Source organism: Larus michahellis, chromosome 13 (assembly GCF_964199755.1).
Source record: "Larus michahellis chromosome 13, bLarMic1.1, whole genome shotgun sequence".
Lineage (NCBI taxonomy): Eukaryota > Metazoa > Chordata > Aves > Charadriiformes > Laridae > Larus > Larus michahellis.
Window position 1 is genome coordinate 625902 of NC_133908.1, and position 18708 is coordinate 644609.

Here is an 18708-nt window from a genome sequence, read left to right on the forward strand (position 1 = left end):
TCGCCAAGGAGCTCTCTGCCCCCATCGCGCTGACTGCAGCAGCCGGGAGCATCGGGCTCCAGAGCCACCAGTGCCACCAGTACGGCACCAGTGCCGCCAGCCGCCGGGAGGCTCTGGCTTTTCCAGCCCTGACGGGATGCCAAGGAGAAGAGAGGGAAGAGTTCCCCCGGGAAACAGCCCGGCTTGCTCGTTTCTGCTCCTCCTTTCCCAAGTACCTTTCCCTTTCCTTTTAGAAGGCGGCCAAATCTGCCCCAGTCTTCACCTTTTTAGTGCTGTGAAGCAGAGTCCCGGCTAATACTGGAAACCTCTGCTGCTTCCTGGGGGGAAAGCGTGTTTTCTGCCAGGGGAAGGCTCAGTAAAGTAACATGCAGTTCCGAGTCGATGCTTGTTTTATTAGAACCTCATCTAAGAACTTTTCCACGTGACATTCCCGATGTATGACACTCGAGGATCACAATCTTAAAGCTTGTTGCTCTTTTTCCAAAAACTCTAGGCTGTGAAGAAAAGGACATTCTAACCCAACATCTTCAGGATGTTGAGTTGAGAAGGTGAACAAAACAGACTTTCCGTTAAAGCGTTTAATAGGTAAGACAAGCAATGTGAAAAGCTGAATTACACGAGAAACAATACCACCTGATGCTCACGCTACAAGGTGACCTTTCCACCACAATCAGGACTTCCAGGTCAGTTCTTCCCACCAAAAAGATGCTGTAGTGGCGAAAAGATCATGCTGGGGAAGCAACAACAACAACAAGAGCACGTTATACTTCAAAGGCTTCTCTGAGAGTTGTACTAACAAGGTCATTTCTGTCCACCAGAAAGACACAGCCCCAGCGCAAAAGAAATCAGAGGAAGACTGAAAAAATAGAGGAAACATAAAGAATAACTTGGCCACAAGGGTCTGGGCTCAGCAGTCAAAGGGACTGGCTACATTAGGATTAAGAAGGACTTTTATTCCTTCCGAAACTAAGTCACCTATCAGTCACTGCCGATGGTCCACGTGTGCTGCACAGGGAACGGACCGCTCCCGCGGGATACAGCTCCACGGCTTCAGAGCGCTCCTTTGGCCAGCAGCGCCCAGCAACGCTTTGCGCCGTTACTTTAGTTTGGGTTTCAAACGGTGTCTTTGAGAGTCAAGGTGGCCAAAGCCACAGTTGCTGAGCGGCCAAATAAAGGTCCTGCTTTATTTGGACCTGAAGGTCCATCCCGGGAAGGCCCTGTTAGAAGGGGGAGCGTTGAAGTCCTTTAGGAATGGGGCTGGAGATGGCTCTCCTCAGCTGATGAAAGCCCCGTTGGGTGGGGGCTGGGACTGGGGGCAGGAACCCTCCCGTGGCGGGGGGGGTGGTTCCCAAAGACCGCTCAGAAGAGGAACATTGACTGGGAACGTTGCCCCTGACCACAGGACATCCCTGAATGTTTCGTTGCCCTGGGAGACTTTGGTTTAACCCCAGAAAAGGCGTCTCCGTTCTTCAGGATCCCGCAGAATCGCCTGAACCGCCCCAATCAGGCCCAGCCTCCCCCACAGGCTCGGACACAGCCAGGCCTGCACCTGCTCAGAGCTGCGGTGTTAGTACCTTCTCCAGAACGTTGAGACACCTTTTCCTTTGGACTCCACGCTTCCCTTGTTGGCCGTTGGGTCCGTTGGCTGCAGCAGCTGCACCGTGCCTTCAGCCTGACTGGCTGCTGTTCTTCGTTCGAGGTCAGATTCCCCAGATCCCCCTGCAAGGAACGGCAGAAGAACGAACCACACGCTGGCTCTCTCCACACTCCCTGCGTACCAACGGCACACCCCGATACTGAGGGGGGGGTCCGGGCTCCGACGGCCGTGACGTTGGAAGGTGTCACGGCCATCCCCACGCAGAATGGCTTGGAGGTGGGCTCCCATCTCCCAGCCCGGCTCCCAAAGAGCCGCGTGGCCTCGCTCCGTGGCTGGGAGCGTGTTCCGCGGGGAGGGAGTCTCAGCCAAAATCCCTGCTGACCTACCGCTTCACAGTGGGTCTAATGCCTCATCTCGCCTGCTGGAAAATGCCAAACGTGCTTTTTAAAGGAAAACTCACACCAACGTAATCCTCGCAGCTTTGGAGGGAATCGGCCGGTTTGAATGGGACAATGCACAAACTCCTTACTTACAGAAAAGCGCTTGGTTACAGCCCACGCCAAGGGATGCTGGACTAAACTCACGCTCCTTTGCTTTGGAGGAATTCTGAAAGGAAAAGGAACCCAAGAACCATTACACCATGTCAAATTCCATCGGGCAGGAGATTTTTGCTTGTTCGCTCGCTGTAAGAACTAAAAGGCAAGGTCTACGCTCTTGTTCTGCCATTTGAATTTCTTTTCCTGCCACTACGAGGACTTTCTTCACCTATATATTTCCGCCTCTCCCTCCTCAGGACATTCGCACGCCCAACCTAAAGCTGTAACTCATTGAGTGGACTTTAACACAGCAGATAGGGAAAGAATAACAGCAGCTGTGGCACAGGCAGAGATTTTTAAAAAAGCACGAAGAGAGGTGCTGTGGGAAATAACAGCCACTGGACAATACAGGCCCCTGAACATCAGGCCTGCGAAGACACAGTCATAGGAAACAGATTAACAGGGAAGGGACAAAAGCGAACAGCCACGGAAGCACAAGGTGAGCCAGGAATACCCAGGAGGAAGGCTATCAGCGAGACGAAGGAGCACAGACAACAAAATCAGCACGTAAGCTTCTTGAGGAGAGGATAAACTAGCTTTGTCACAGAGGAGAGGAGAGGAGAGGAGAGGAGAGGAGAGGAGAGGAGAGGAGAGGAGAGGAGAGGAGAGGAGAGGAGAGGAGAGGAGAGGAGAGGAGAGGAGAGGAGAGGAGAGGAGAGGAGAGGAGAGGAGAGGAGAGGAGAGGAGAGGAGAGGAGAGGAGAGGAGAGGAGAGGAGAGGAGAGGAGAGGAGAGGAGAGGAGAGGAGAGGAGAGGAGAGGAGAGGAGAGGAGAGGAGAGGAGAGGAGAGGAGAGGAGAGGAGAGGAGAGGAGAGGAGAGGAGAGGAGAGGAGAGGAGAGGAGAGGAGAGGAGAGGAGAGGAGAGGAGAGGAGAGGAGAGGAGAGGAGAGGAGAGGAGAGGAGAGGAGAGGAGAGGAGAGGAGAGGAGAGGAGAGGAGAGGAGAGGAGAGGAGAGGAGAGGAGAGGAGAGGAGAGGAGAGGAGAGGAGAGGAGAGGAGAGGAGAGGAGAGGAGAGGAGAGGAGAGGAGAGGAGAGGAGAGGAGAGGAGAGGAGAGGAGAGGAGAGGAGAGGAGAGGAGAGGAGAGGAGAGGAGAGGAGAGGAGAGGAGAGGAGAGGAGAGGAGAGGAGAGGAGAGGAGAGGAGAGGAGAGGAGAGGAGAGGAGAGGAGAGGAGAGGAGAGGAGAGGAGAGGAGAGGAGAGGAGAGGAGAGGAGAGGAGAGGAGAGGAGAGGAGAGGAGAGGAGAGGAGAGGAGAGGAGAGGAGAGGAGAGGAGAGGAGAGGAGAGGAGAGGAGAGGAGAGGAGAGGAGAGGAGAGGAGAGGAGAGGAGAGGAGAGGAGAGGAGAGGAGAGGAGAGGAGAGGAGAGGAGAGGAGAGGAGAGGAGAGGAGAGGAGAGGAGAGGAGAGGAGAGGAGAGGAGAGGAGAGGAGAGGAGAGGAGAGGAGAGGAGAGGAGAGGAGAGGAGAGGAGAGGAGAGGAGAGGAGAGGAGAGGAGAGGAGAGGAGAGGAGAGGAGAGGAGAGGAGAGGAGAGGAGAGGAGAGGAGAGGAGAGGAGAGGAGAGGAGAGGAGAGGAGAGGAGAGGAGAGGAGAGGAGAGGAGAGGAGAGGAGAGGAGAGGAGAGGAGAGGAGAGGAGAGGAGAGGAGAGGAGAGGAGAGGAGAGGAGAGGAGAGGAGAGGAGAGGAGAGGAGAGGAGAGGAGAGGAGAGGAGAGGAGAGGAGAGGAGAGGAGAGGAGAGGAGAGGAGAGGAGAGGAGAGGAGAGGAGAGGAGAGGAGAGGAGAGGAGAGGAGAGGAGAGGAGAGGAGAGGAGAGGAGATCCGCTCCCCGATGGCGTTTCTCTTGCACTCAGCTCAGGCTGATGCAAAATTCCAAACTGTAGGTGGCCTGAGGTCTTTGCAGTTCAGTCTCGGAGCATTAACTAAGTCAGGAAAATTATCTGCAGTGACAGTCCGAGCGTCTCTCAGTTCTCTTTTCTCCTCCTTTGGCTGCTGGTGCACGCGCTAAGTGGAAAGCTGCGCAGGCTCAGCACCACGCATCCTGACCAGACAGCCTGCTGGCGAGATCGCAGGCCGAGAAGGTATTTGGATGGGAGCTGGAAATGCCATCTCTGTCCCAGCCGTGTGACGGCGGCACTTCCACGCTCCTCCTTCTGGATCGAGTGCCCGTCTTGTAACATCAGTCCTATGGGCACTAAGTAGACGGATTTCCTTCCTGTGTAACGAGACCCTTCCCTTTTTGAGATGCGTTCTGAAGCACCAGGTGGATCTGGATCCAAGGCCATGCGCTGCTGATAAAGGGAACAAGAGCCCTAGAGGAATGATCAGAAGAAGCCTGGGGAAGTACAGGGGCTACGGATACGTTTTTTCCTAAGCCTAATTTTTCTTCTGATCCTGAATACCAAAAGAAAGCAAATGGAAAGCAAATCAAACGGAAAGCAGGTCACAGAAGCACCTGGCGCTGATCTCCTAAAAAAACGCACTGAGGGAGAGACCATCTGCCCGTGATTTCAGGCGATGCTCGTGACACCTGCTCTGGTATTCATAAACACAACAGCTGGTGTCCGGACGTCCCTCTCAGTGCAACAGTGCTCTGACTCGTGCAGATTCCAGGTACGAGTCGTGGTGGCACAAGCACCCGTTCCAGAGAAGGTTCTTCTCACCTGAATTGGTATTTGCTGAGAAGACGAGTCATTCCTCATGTCCTGGTTCCGACGGGGATAGGGTTAATTCTCCCCAGGCTCCAGCAGGGACACAGGTGTTCCATCCCATGGGAGCCATGCCCAGTCTGCAGCCAGCAGCTGCCGGGGAGGGGGCGGGAAGTCGCCGCTTGGGAGCGGGCTGGGGTGTCCCGGGACCGGTCGGTGAGCGGTGGAAAAGCTTATGTCATCTCCCGGGAAAACTCATCACTTGGCCAAGATTGACGAGCAGGAATCACAAATGCCTCAATGCAGGCGAAAAGGGAAAAACAAACTACCCGAAGGCATTTTTATACTTGCCACTTTAAGAATCTAGGACTAAACAGATGCTGTTGTCTCGCTCTGAATATTCCGTCGCTTACCGTTTCACATCCCTGCTTTGCTTTACTCCGACAGTCACCGTGCCTGGCTCCAGTCCTAAAAAGAAGTCAAGGGAGGAAGAACTGAGGTTACAAAATGTCACAAAAAGGAAGCAAACTTGTCAATGGCTACTCCAACTATTTAATTAGAAATCAGGGTTTTGGTACCTCTAGACAAGAAGACAGATACCCTTAATCTGTCTTGGTCCTCATGCTTCAAAGGCTCCTTTCAAAAATGAAACTAGGCACTCCTTCCAGTGTCAGGCTTTCTGCTTTTCTAGTAAAACCAACGAGCAGTTCAAGAGGAAAAAGAAGCGTTACATGACACGGAGAGTGGGATGAGCAGCAGGTTGAGAAAGGCCGCAAATCCTACAAGGTTACTGACACCAAGAGAAGGGCAGGGAGCAGAGAACCGCAGAAGCTCGTACAAGACTCGGTCATGGAGCAATGAGATGGCAGCGGAAACTCTGTGCAGAGAGGTACCAAGTGACGCACGTGGGGAAAACCAGCCCTGGATTCACACACAACATTGTGCCGATCGGTATCACCGGGGAGGGACACCTGGAGATTCTGAGAGCTCGACGCTCAATAGCACCCCAGGAAAACTCAAATACAAATCCCCCGTGAGGAATTATGAGCAAAAAACCTTGTCCAAACCAAAAAAAAAGACCAAGAGGTGGCCTGAGTAAAGCAGGCAAACTCCTTCCCAGGGCGACTGCTGAGACTGAACGAGCTCTTCAGTCTAACAGAGCGACTGGAAAAAAGCGATAGAGGGCTGGAAGCTGATGCCTCACCTCGCCAATTTAATTATGAAATCAAGAATACACTTTCAAATGATTTACTGGAATACGTAACTTCAGGGGCAAGACTCAGGACTAAGAGAGAGCTGCCAGACCGCATGATGACAGAGCCCTTTCTGGCCTCGTATTTTATGCATCTACAACTCACGTCTTGGCTAAAAGAGATCAGAATGTATTCTGGATCCTGGTCTCATTCTTCACTCATTTCCAGCGGTTTTATTGTGACTAGGAACTGATGGGGGGGAGGGAAACTAAAGGACTACATTTATACGAGCAGGGAAAGAACCGGCTTCGGACTTCTCCCGTTATAATCTCGACATGAAATCCATCTGGGGAGCGGGTAGAATCTAAGGCAAAAAAGGAGATGATCTGACATGGTCTGTACATCGCCACGGAAGGGGAAGGTGAGCATCGACACCTCCGATCACAATGCTGCATCTGGGACTCTCTGCAGATACCTGCGAACACTGAGTACAGACACAAATTGTCTTTTTGTCAAACGCGACGCTCTACGAAAGAAAGAAGGCGGCCAGACTATAACTAACAACGGCCTGCCTTGGAAAGGGAATCAAGAACGAAGCGTGAAGGGAGCCGCCATAACCAGCACTGCACCCTCGCGCTGAAGGCGGCCAACAGGCCCCTGAGGTGCATTAGGAGGCGTTTTGCCAGCAGCTCAAGGGAGGTGATCCTTCCCCTCTGCTCAGGGCTGCTGAGGGCTGGGTGCTCCGTCCAGACTGGGCTCCCTGGGACAAGATGGGGACTCGCCGGGGGGAGCCCAGCAAAGGGCCACAAAGATGATGAAGGGACTGGAGCACTGTTCCAATGTGGAGAGGCTGGGAGAGCTGGGACTGTTCAGCCTGGAGATGGCTCAGGGGGGCTCTTACCAACGCACACCTGATGGGAGGGAAGGAAGAAGAGGGAGCCGCGCTGTCCACCTGAGGGGGGCACGTCCTGGGCAACCTGCTCTGGGTGACCCGGCCTGAGCAGGAGGGGTTGGACTCAGTGATATCAAAGGTGCCGTGCAACCTCAACGATTCTGTGAAAGCCACAGAGAGGGATTTCAGCCTCAAGACGAGCGGCAGCATTCACCAGCCGACCCAGAGGAACAGGCTGGTGTGCAGCTAGAAAGCTGCTCCCGGCCCTTCCCGTCCACCCCGGGCTCAGGTGTGCAACCCTGCTTTGTCTCGCTGCTGAGGTCCCAGCCCGCTGCGACTCTCCAGAGAATGTGGACACAAAGGAGATAAACGGGGAGACCTCTAGTTAATGGCACGGGAACCTGAAAGCATAGGATAACTTTCTGCAAACATGGGCGACGCTGCTTAGGTTCTGTCACCTATGGAAGAGAAGGAAAAAGACAAATGGGGCAAAGGATTATATAGGGATGAAATTGGAGGAAGGTACAAGAGACGTTAAAAACACTGGTATGTGCCCTGGAGGACTATTTGGTAGTCAACTCACCTGTCCGTACCCAACGGTGGGCGTGAGGTCTCTGCTCCGACTTCCACTCTCCTCCTCTTCACCGCTTCTTCCGCTGCAGGACTTTCGGACGCTTCATTGCTTCTCTTGACCTTCAAAACATTGCAAACTTCGTATTGATAAAATTCGATTTTGACTTTTCTATTTTAGAACAAAATTCAGAGTTAATATACATTCATCTTTCGCAAAATCGTTCGTCTTTATACAACAAAAACCGAAAAACGCTTGAGGAAGAAGAGATCAGCTGCCTTATTCAAACAGAAGACAAGCACTGAGAGGCCATCCAGAGAATTATGCTCAACCGTTTTCACCACGAAATACTGCTTGCCATCTTCAGAGGAGGGCCAGGGAATGCCATTAGCAGGAATGTAATGCTGGCAGAGAGAGCGGGAGTTTCTTCCGGGCCATTTGGACAGGAACCCTTCACTAATTCACTCCGGTTTTAGTCACTTACCCATATCGAAAACAAACCTACCCCGAGCTCTCATTCAACAAAAACTTTCCAAAGAAGCTTAACTTTGTTGTTTACGACACACACAGCACCTCGGAAACTACTTCCTGATTCAGCCATATTGACCCCATCCTACAGACTCTCCCGCTGAAGAAACCGGTTGACAGCTCAGCTCAGACTTGTAGAAAACACACTGAACCAAAGCCAGCAGGGCTCCTCAGGCAGGACTCCGTTCAAAGGCCGATGGAACCAACAGGACGATTTCTCCCAGCTTGGGTGGTTACGGGGGAGAATTCAGTGCCACCTTACGGTGCCTGATGGACAGCCAGAAACAGGAGAACTACAGCATTGCCGAGAGCTATGTTCTGCTTCTTCACACTATTTAGTATATAACTTAAACCACAAACAACAAACCAAAAACAGGTACAAAACTTACAAGCGCATCACTGCCCTCGTTTCCTTCTTTACCTGTAACAGACGTATCACAAAATTTGGTGAATACTTGGTGACTGGACTGTCTTTAACCAGCTTAAAAGTACATTTTTGCATTGCACCTCACTTCCGGAGAACAAGACAAACTCCTCAGAAACCATGTTGGACTTGCATATGATACGTTGAAACCGAAAAACGGCAAACGCAGCTCTTTCAGAACTAGAATTCCTGCTAGGAATACCCGTGTCGATGGGATGGGGACAACTACTTCTCTTGAAGAGTCAAAGGAGTCTTCAGAAGAGAAGAGGGAACATTTGCCAATCACACAAGAGACGTTATTACCAGAATTACTGTAATTATTTAGAAAAACAAATGCATTCTTTCTTTAGGACCACAGAAACAAAGAGTGTGGAGTTCAATGTCAACAAACGTCATCAAGCACAAGGAGGCAAAACACAGGTTCCATCTACACGTGCTGGCTCCAGCCGAGCTACCGACATTAAAGAACGAAGGTCGGGAGCCGCTGGGCGCTGCTTCATCCACATACTAGCTGAAGAGTCAGCAGGGCTTGGAAAGGCAAAGGGAGAGTCAGGAAATGTCAGGAAAGCAATACAGGACACGAGAGAACACACTGTTCCGCTCTATTTCAAATCCACGGTACGGCCGTGCTGCGTGCAGTTTTGCTCCCTCCAATTCAAAGACACGGTAGGTGAAAGGAAAGGGAAAAGCGAGACACAGATGAGAGATGTTTCCAGAAATGATGCAAACGTAACCATAGTGACTTACCACGAGATACGTTCTGCTGAAATGAGTTGAGTTCTAGATAGACAGTGCAAATGTAGGGATAAGGCACGAGAGGGACACTCTCATGTTTGAATCTCATCTCCGATACTCTCTCCCATTTACTCAGATCTGCGAACGATGATAAGAACAGAGCACTAACATTCCAAAGGAGCAGGCATCCTGACAACGTCTCCTTGGAAAGCTGCAAAAGTCACACCACAGGGCACATATGCCGAAGGCAGCAAATACAATCTGGCGGTAGGAACCGCGGGAAACACCACGAGCGACACCTTACAAGAAACACTCGTCCAGGTGATCCTCTCCCAGAGCTCGCACGGCTGGGGAGTAACTAAGAGCTACGCTCCAGCGAGGAGCCCGACACCCAGACTGCAGGACACCTCATCACGCCAGGCCTCTGAGCTGGCACTTCTCACTAGGGCCCAGCACTGGCTGCGCGTGGGCATGGACTGCCAAGTTCTGGAAACACAAGCCCACGAGCCAAACCCTCCTCGAGCATGCAGGCAAGACTGGCTGAGCTCTAGCGACACAAACCAACAACCCCAACATTTGTTTGGGCGTTTCCTGTCTGACGATGCTCTTGGACGCTTTCTCTTCCTGGCAGGAACAGGAATAAGCTGTTCTCGTACGTACCAGCTTCTGACAGAGAGCGAGGACGACCTCCTCCTTGCCTGCTACTACGAGGTGCGGCAATAGCGCGCTCTTCCAAGACTGGAAGGGAACGCCTTGGAGGAGGAAACACCTGGATGTCCATTACTCCTGGGCACCCAGAACCACAGGAGGGAATGCCAAAGGGCCTGATCCGATGCCCAAACTGACACACCTCAGGACTGAAAAGGCTTCTCATTCGACCAATTTACTTTTCTCTTCAACAAGAGCCTCAGCAGAGTAACTGCTTTTGAACCCTTTACACTACGGCACCTACAATATTTAATCCTAAGGTACCTTAAGAGAAAACTACCGTGGTCTTCTCTACGAGTGGCCAACGTTGCTGAGCCTGCAGGGAGCATCTGACGTTTGTCAGCCTTTTTATGCACTAGCTTTGCTTGCAATCGCATTAGGTGGGCTTCCTGGGACTTTATCAATACACGTGCATTTTCTCTGGCTAAATCTGATTCGGAATGCAAGGGCGTTCGTCTGAAATCCCCGCAAAACTCTCTTTTCACATCAGTTCTCTGGTGAAGGCAACAACTGAGGAGGACCTTCAGCTAAGGTAAAACTGCAAAGCTCAAAGGAGTCGTTCTCCAGCTAAAGCTCCGCACGCTACTGGACACGAAGGTCGAATTACACAGTGCCCAACAGAGACAACTCATTGAACCTCTTCTTTTACGAACAGGAAAGAAAGGATACACGGAAAGACAGTGAAGTGGTCTGTAGAAAATGGATGTAAGTCATCAAGATTTCCAAGGATTACTCGAATCGCTTCCTGGGGAGGCCAAAAAAAGAAACGAGGGCAGAATATTAACAATACAGCCACAATTCGACTGTGAAGTACAGTTTCAAGGCGCGGAAAAAATTTACAATTACTTTACAGCTTGCATGAATCAGGGAAGAGCAGGTTCTAGCTATTTTGCTTTTCCTCCTCCCCTTCTTCTCCCCACTCCCTCCCATCGCCCAGAGTGCGCTGCACTCACGGGCTCATAGAAACTGAAGTGAATTAATATTGTAGTCTTGAGCTAACGCAGAAGCATCGCTATGGAGAACGGAGGCCTGCTTTTAAATCTAAGAAATTCTGCATTTCAGAATTCTCCTTTTTGCCAGCAAAACACGTGCAGCGTTGACCTCTTTCAAAAGTGAACATATTCCTCTTTTTCTGAATATTGACCAAGTTCAGTTACAGAGGAACTGCAATTCAGCCCCAGCTAACTCCTGCTTTACCATCGGGAAACTTTTTCTAGTCATACCTTTCAGTATTTTCAAAAGCAAAAAAGACCAAAATAATCAAATGATTATTTTCCGCATCAATTAAAATCAGCATATTTTCGTCCATAATATTTATAATGCTATTACTCTACTCTGAAGGGGTTTTTTTAAAGTAAGTAATGGGAGCATTTCTGAGCAGGCAGGATATCTGACTCATTGTCTCGGGAACGGCAGGAGCTTTCTTCTGTCTCAGGAAGAAGACAACAACAACAGAGCTCATCAGTGGTCACCAAGCTCGGTCACAAAGTACTGGCATCATCAACAGAACGTCCACTGCTCCCACCAGCTCCTCAGCTGCGAGGAAAGCGCGTCCAATTGAGCCTTAGATCAGCTGCTGCCCCGCTGGCTCACCAGTACCACCACAGCTCCTGAACAAAGGGGAGGGTGCCGCAGCTCGTCAGGCCTGAGCACTTCAAAGCACTGCTCAGGTCTGGGGCTGAAGTTTCACGTATCCAGTTTTAACAGTCGGTCGCTTCTTGGAAATACTTCAAATCAAACCATTACTCTTGTACGCTAACGCTGCCTGTTGGTGACGGCTTCTCATTTGCCACATTTTTTCACCCTCGTGCTCTCCAGGAAGTTCCCCATCGCTCTCACTCGAAACGCTGCATTGGACAAAATGTCCTCAGTCCCGTAACAAACAAAACATTTGCTCAGCTTAACGTGCAAAGTGCCAGGGACCTGCTTCCTCTCCTACCTCTAACTCCTTGACAGCACTTCCAGCGTTGAGATCAGGAGCACTGTGAAACAAACAGAGAGAGTTCATCCCAGCCTCATCAAAGAGCAACGCAGCTGCATTCGTTGGAAGAGTTTAAACATCCACAAATCATCATTCCCACTGCACACAGAAAATACTTAGCAGGCAGATGAACTCCTGATTTACTGTTTGTAAAAACATCCGGTATTCCACAAGGACCGTTTCTTTTCAATTTTCTGCCCCTTTGCGTTTTGCGTGAGGATACAATGGACGGGAGATCAGATCTTTTCAGGTGATCCTCAGGAACCTCTAGGACTGGGGTTTTGACAAGGCGCCCTCAAACCAGCACCTCTGTCTTCCAGCCGATGGCAACGCCATTCCCCGCAACGGACTAAAAGCAGGAACCAGCAGGACACATCTCTGAATCCCCTCCACGGCGCAAACCTGCAGAGGAACGGGCCTTCACAGCATTGGACCTAAGCCCTGCGATGCTGGGAGCTGTGTACTGCCTGCATCAAGCTGTCTCCTGCTTTTCTCAGCCAGCTTCTCAAAGCTGTTTGCGGCTAGGTGTCGGCCAACAATCAAATGCAGAGGTCCCAAAGAAAATCCAAACCCATTAAAAAGTAAAGAAATCACATAACTGTTGCTTGGAAGTAAGTAAATACAGTGGAGCGTCAGGAATTATGGCACACGAGTGCTCCCTGGTACGTGCTCTGGGGGGCAGCCATTCTCCTATCCTCCACATTCAGGGTCCCCAGCCCTGAACCTTCTGACTGCCCCAGGATCTTCTCAACGCTACACGACACCACAACACACCTTCCTCTCCAAAATCAACACGGAGAACAAAACGAGGAAGGTTAATCCTCCTGGATCCGACACTATTGCAGCAAAATGCTCAAGCAAAGCTAAAGAAACGACTGCGTTTCAACTCATCCCAAAATAAAGTCATGCAACAGAATTTCAAAGAGCCAGCCTACAAAGGAAAAAGGAGACAAGCGTGGCACAAGATCGGAGGTAGCTTCAGGTCTGGAGACAGACCAGGTGGCACGATGTTCACAGCACACGCTCCTCCATCCTGCTGCAGCCAACAACAGCCACCTCCAGAGCGAACCCAGGCTCTGGCAATGGCTGCGCGCGTCTGATTGCAAAAGGAAATCCACGCGCACTCATGAAACCACCCTCGAGGCAGGTGCTCGAGTCATTGCCTGGGGCATTTTAGCCCTGCTGCAACCTCACGGCCATGACAAGGGGGGTTTGGGGACGGCACGGTGCTTTTCCTTTTCTCTGACGCAGGGATACTCGCTGGCTCAAAAGGATCTCAGTCCTAGTTCCTGCACGGTTGCCACCGTCTCAAGAGAGAGTTAACTCAACAGTCTGTAAGACCTTCCAAAAGCCTCTGAGGGCACCAGCCTCCAACTACTGTCTGCTGATGACCACAGCCCTGCAGGATGTACACGGGGAGCCACATTACGCTGAGCCACTGCTTTGGGGTGCTTTTATTTGGGAATACTATTGCTCTTAACGATTAATCAGAGGCTGAGACAGCAACAACTCATCAAGTTTCAGACCAAGTTTGAGCTCTACAGAACACTCCTTCAGCAGGACACAATCTAGAAGCACTTGCTTTGGAATACCAGCCTTAAACCCGAGCAGCTCCAGTTCCTTTTCCAGAGTAGCTCAAACACCTGGGATTATTACGGAGCGCAGCCTCCAGGATTCTGAGTCCCCTCTCAAACGAAGAGCTCCAGAGCTCCTTGAGGAAGCTGGTCAAGGTTTTGCCCACTCACAAAAGCACTTGCCCATCATCTCTGTGTGTCCGACCAGCAGGCACAAGAAGGTTCCTCCAGGGCAATAACCTCGGGGAAAGTCTTTTTTTCACCTCTACAAGATCATCCTCTTGACTTGTCTGACATCTTCCCCACGTGGTGGGGATCTGACCCAGCACCCTGTGCTTTAGTTACCAACTGACCAAAGGGATATCCCACAGCACAGGACGTCACGCTTAGCAATAAAACCAGGGAAAGAAGGAGGAAGGGGGGACGCTCAGCGTTATGGTGTTTGTCTTCCCAAGTAACTCTTAGGTGTGATGGAGCCCGGCTTTCCTGGAGATTAAACACCCGCCCGCCGATGGCAAGCAGAGAACGAATTCCTGATTTTGCTTTGTTTGCACGCACGGCTTTTGCTTTACTAATTAAAGTCTTTATCTCAACCCACTTTATCCTTACTTTTACCCCTCCGATTCTCTCCCTCACCCCACTGCGGGGCACTGAGTGAGCGGCTGTGTGGGGCTTCCTTGTCAGCTGGGACTAAAGCACTACAAAGACTCTAGGGCTTTTCAGGTAAACACTTACAGAATCACAAAACGCTATCGGTAAAAACAGCCTCTCTGTGCACTGAAGCACAAAACCCACACGTGGCAGTGAAACAGGAGCGTTTTTTACAGCTCAAATTACTCTCTTGAGCCAATGCTCAGCCTGTGCAAGCCCAGCAGCAACTTTTAAGTGACCACTTTCGGGGTCAGTGAAAGAAGGCAGGAAAGGAGGAGCCCCCAGACCTGAGTTTAGTGTCTCATACTCACTCACTGCTACACGCAGCCGCCAAACCGCGGGGTGACTTTGCAGCTTTAACACGCTTACCTGCTGAAGTTGCCATACCGGATTTTAAATTTGTACACAAGCCCGCCTGCATGAAGGAACCTTGTTTCAGGCAACGGGTAGGCAAACGGTTTCAGCGACATCTTTCTTTCTCCCAGGATACAGCCTAGGGGAGCAGGAGAGTCAAAGGTCAATGGCTAAAACCCTCCACCAGATCTCACTCTGTCCTACGAGAAGAAGGGATGGCGTGCAGTGTTTCCTCGAGAGGCCATCTGCCGAGAGAACAGGCTTCCCACTCGCGTCTCCTACCAGTCCCACAATCGCCGATTCGGGCATTCCAATAAAGCAGGGTGGGTTTGGGCAGGCTTCGAGGACGGGCTTGCAGCAGACAGCCACCCGCCTCCAGCTGCGCTGCTCGGGCGGTGTCCCCACCAACGGCCCCGAGGCCGTACGGGCCCCTTGCCCCGGGGGAAGGCAACAAGGCCCGGGCAGGGCCGTGTGGCAGCCCGGGACCGACCCCGGCCCTGAGGGACCCCCGGCGGCGGCGGCCCCCGCAGCCCCTGCGGGTACGGCCCGGAGAAACGCGTCCCCCCCCGCCGCCCCCCGCCCTCTGCCGGACGCCAGCGGCGAGAGGCAGCGCCTGCGGCCCCCGCAGCCCCGGGGCGGAGGGAGGGCCCGGGGCCGACCGGGCACGCCGGGGGAAGGCCGGGCCCCGCCGCGGACGCTGGCGCCGCTCCCCGGCCTGCCCCGGGGGGAGATGTCGCCGCCGCCTCCGCGGCCCCGCTTGCCGGCCCCGACGCCCCCGGGCAGCCCCGGCGCTGGCGCCCAGCGGGCGGAGGCCCCCCCGCGCCCGCCCGTGCCTCAGGCGGGGCCGGGCCCGCGGCCGGAGCCGAGCCCCGCCGAGGGCAGCCGGGCGGGGCCGAGCCGGGCCCGTACCCGCTCCCTCCGCTCCGGCCGCCCGCTCTGCACCGGCCGCTGCTGCTGCTGCGCTTCAGAGGCGGCTGCGTGTGGGGCTGGGGGCGCCCCAGAGGGTCGAGCGTGAGCCCAGAGCCCGGAGGAGTTGGCCTTTGCCCTGTGGCAGGTCTCGCAGCTGCCTTCAGAGGGGTCCGGGCTCTGCCCCGGCCTCGCAGGCCAGAGTTAGCTCCCGGGGCCTTGTGAGAAATAAGTTCTGGTCTGAATGAAATAGGCTCAGGCAGAATCCTCTGTGAAGCACAGTTTTACTGACGTTCTTGCAAGAGCGGGTGACCTAGCAAGTAGGCACACTTTCAGTTCTTGAAACACACCTTTTTATTTCCTAATCCCGGCTGAATTTTTCCCTCCCCTGTTTCCCATTGGTTGGGTACTCCAGGGTTCACAGTCTGTCCGAGGTGCCTAAAATCCTTCCCAGATGCCTTGCCTCTGTTTACTTCTCTTTATGCTACACCTAAAGGGATTATCTGACTGGTTAAATGTTTGACTCCCCTTCTAGACACTAATCCGGTAGGAATCAGTTTGTCCTTTTGTGTGTGTGATAAGAGATGTTCTACAAGCCTTTGCTGGAGCCTCTTTGTCTTAGTCCTTCCCTTATCATGTCACCTCTGATGGAAACAAAAAGCAATACCTGCCTTTCTTACAACTTCCCCCTTTCCTTTTTCATAATCTTGTTGTCTTTTGCATTTCTAGGGCATGGTTCCATATGAGGCCTCTAGAGCTGACAGGATGATGTTACATTCTTCTTCTTGAGAGTTTTTCTTTTCTTCTAGATTGTAATAAACAGCCAGATCCCTTAAACAGAAATGGCACTTATTTTATTATAGGGACAAAGCCAATAAAGCAAAAGCACAGCGCTGGGTGCATGACTCAAGTCAGAGGCACACCAGCTAATACTTCACCCATGTCTTATATACATTCAATATTGCATACGTATTCACTATTTTAGGCAGAGTAATTGTTTATGATGATTGATTATCATTAGTCCTTTTTCTCTTCTATTTGTGTGTTTCCTTCTGACAACTGTTTCTGAGGATCGATGATCTTCAGTTCCCCTTTCCCAAGCATCCATTTCCTTCTGGTAGGATCGACTATCATCAACTCCTTTCTCCTATGCATCTGTTTCCTTCTGTTAATCATTTGTGGGGTCTTTTGGAGAAGTTCTCTTTTGTTTCTCTCGGATGTTTTTCTTCATATTTGCTGTTAGTTGTTATCTTTGAGGTTTCTCATGTTTCCTAATTTACTAAAGGTTAGTTATCCTTATAAGTCAAAGATCTATAGCTTTGTTGTTATGGTGAAAGCCAACAATACCTTCACTATTTTTCACCTAGATGAAGCATTTTTCCAGGGTATGGGGGAGGGTCTACTTCCAGTCGTTTCGTTAGGGCAGTTTCAATTAATCGTTGAACTAATCCTCGCACACAGGGAATGATACAGCATCCTACAGCCACTAACATTCCCGCTACCATTACGTTACACGCACCCCTCCCTTCTCTGCTAAGACCATGTCCAGGGCGATCCTATTTTCCCATGCCATTCGTCTGGTTGCATCCAATTGTTCAGCTATTCCTTTTAATGCATCTCTGGTATAATTAATAAACCTCTGTTGGTTATAGTAAATATAATTTATCCAATCTACATTTCTGTTTATAGTTCCCCACCAGAAAAAGACAGATTCGAATCCTGCTCCTATCCAATTCCTTGCTTTGTGTTCATCTGGGACCCCTCTAGGGACTCCCATGGGATCTAGATATATCCGTTCATCAAAGGACACGCCTAAACTTCTTTTTACTCTATTGCCTGAGCTCAGGGATCCCGTTCCTTTTTCAAATGCCAGGGTGAATGGTATTGCCAATTGTACCATTCCACATGTACCTTTCCAGTTAGCTGGCAGCACAGATCGCAAGGTCTTCCCTCCACAATACCACCAGAGATCCGCCCGAGGCACTCATAACGCTGAGCCGTTTCCTTTCACATCCTTGGTCCCATTCAGAGTTTCAGTGCACAGGGTAAATCCTCCCCCAGGTTTGGCAGCATTCACGCCCTGCCGTGAGAGGCACGCTGGATGGTTCCCAATTGCTGTGGAAAATGCTGGTGGCACTTTAACATCTCTAGACTCCAAGGCAGGAAACAGTAAGGAAAGTGAATGACAAGTCTCATTTCCCCAGGCGGTCTTTTCTTGGTATAACGCTATCATACACCACATCCCTACGGAATCTTTCCTCCACCCTAAGGGAAAAGGGATGATCTGTGCTGGGGGCCTTCCTGAGGCACAAGCAGAGCAATTGCTTTGGTTCAAACTATTAACAGTATATTTTACCCATTCTACCCAAGCATTTGTCTCACCGTACCCTGTCTCAATCCCAAATGTTTGTCTAAAATCTTTAATCTCAGCAACCGTTACCAAAGCTGGATCATTCGGTGGTTCCCACTGTTGTATTACTGGGAGTTTAGTAGTCATAGTTGTCCCTTCTGCTTAACTGCTATTTTCCAGTGTGTCTATTCTAGATCTTCCCCTTGGATCTCTTCCAGACACATCTGCTCCTATTCCATACATGAGGTTAGCCATATCATCCCCCTGGGTTACAGTTATCAACAGAGGATTACATTCTAAAAGGCCACGCTCTGGGGAAGGTGATCCTTTGTAAAAACGTATTTTCTTTTTGAGAGGGTAATAATAAGAAGGCTTGATCCACTTATCAGTGGCCCACCCTCCAATTTGGGTGGTCCACCACACTTCACTCCATCGGTCAGAAGGTGCAGCCTCGTGATATCCCTCTGTGACCCTCCAAATTTCTGGGCACAGGTACTTGTTTTCCCCCCTCAACCATCTTTGGGCCTCTAGATTCCCACACTTCGGTACTTGACAGGCATCAAAGCGTACAGTCTGTGGGGTATTTCCTTTAGTGATATTTGTGCTAAGCCTAACGGGGTCATCTGGGTGTGCACTTCATATGTGATCTAGGTGTACACTCCAGCTTCCTAGTGGGAAGCACAACACCGCCCCTATGACCAGTATCATCGCAAAATGCTTCTTAAAATTCATGCCGTACACAGATTTATATCTCCCGACTGGATCATCCCGCCCCAACCCACGGCTTCCTGACTCTTCAGGGTTACTCGCAGCGGGCTGTCAGTAGAATGTACAGGCCAGCGTTTTACCAGATCTGTTGGCGGGGGTTCAACTGGTCCTTTTAGCCAAGTGTAGTGAGTCCAACCCCTGTTGGCCATCCTCACTGCAGTCTCAGTGGTCAGTAACACTTGGAACGGGCCTTCCCATTCTGGTTGCAGCTTGGTTTCCTTCCAGGATTTGATCAAGAC

General features: G+C 51.3%; 1 protein-coding gene across 4 annotated transcripts; it reads right to left on the reverse strand.

Annotated features, from left to right (window-relative positions):
• Positions 1–388: 388 nt before the first annotated feature.
• Positions 389–14941, reverse strand: LOC141750810 (uncharacterized). 4 transcript variants are annotated; one of them, XR_012589794.1, is made up of 11 exons: positions 14461–14941; positions 11825–11867; positions 10555–10630; positions 9190–9315; positions 8408–8439; positions 7503–7612; positions 5248–5302; positions 2131–2203; positions 1575–1719; positions 634–730; positions 389–494 (listed from the first exon to the last, which is right to left on the reverse strand). XR_012589794.1 is itself a non-coding variant. In XM_074606550.1 (11 exons), exons 2-11 carry the CDS (start codon positions 14559–14561, stop codon positions 685–687), a joined length of 807 nt encoding a protein of 268 aa, XP_074462651.1. In that variant the 5' UTR covers positions 14562–14584; positions 14728–14941; the 3' UTR covers positions 399–684. The 4 variants fall into 4 exon arrangements, 2 of the variants coding, with proteins under 2 accessions (XP_074462651.1, XP_074462652.1); XM_074606550.1 differs by having other exon boundaries at positions 399–730; positions 14461–14584; positions 14728–14941; XR_012589795.1 differs by having other exon boundaries at positions 405–525.
• Between the last annotated feature and the right edge of the window lie 3767 nt (positions 14942–18708).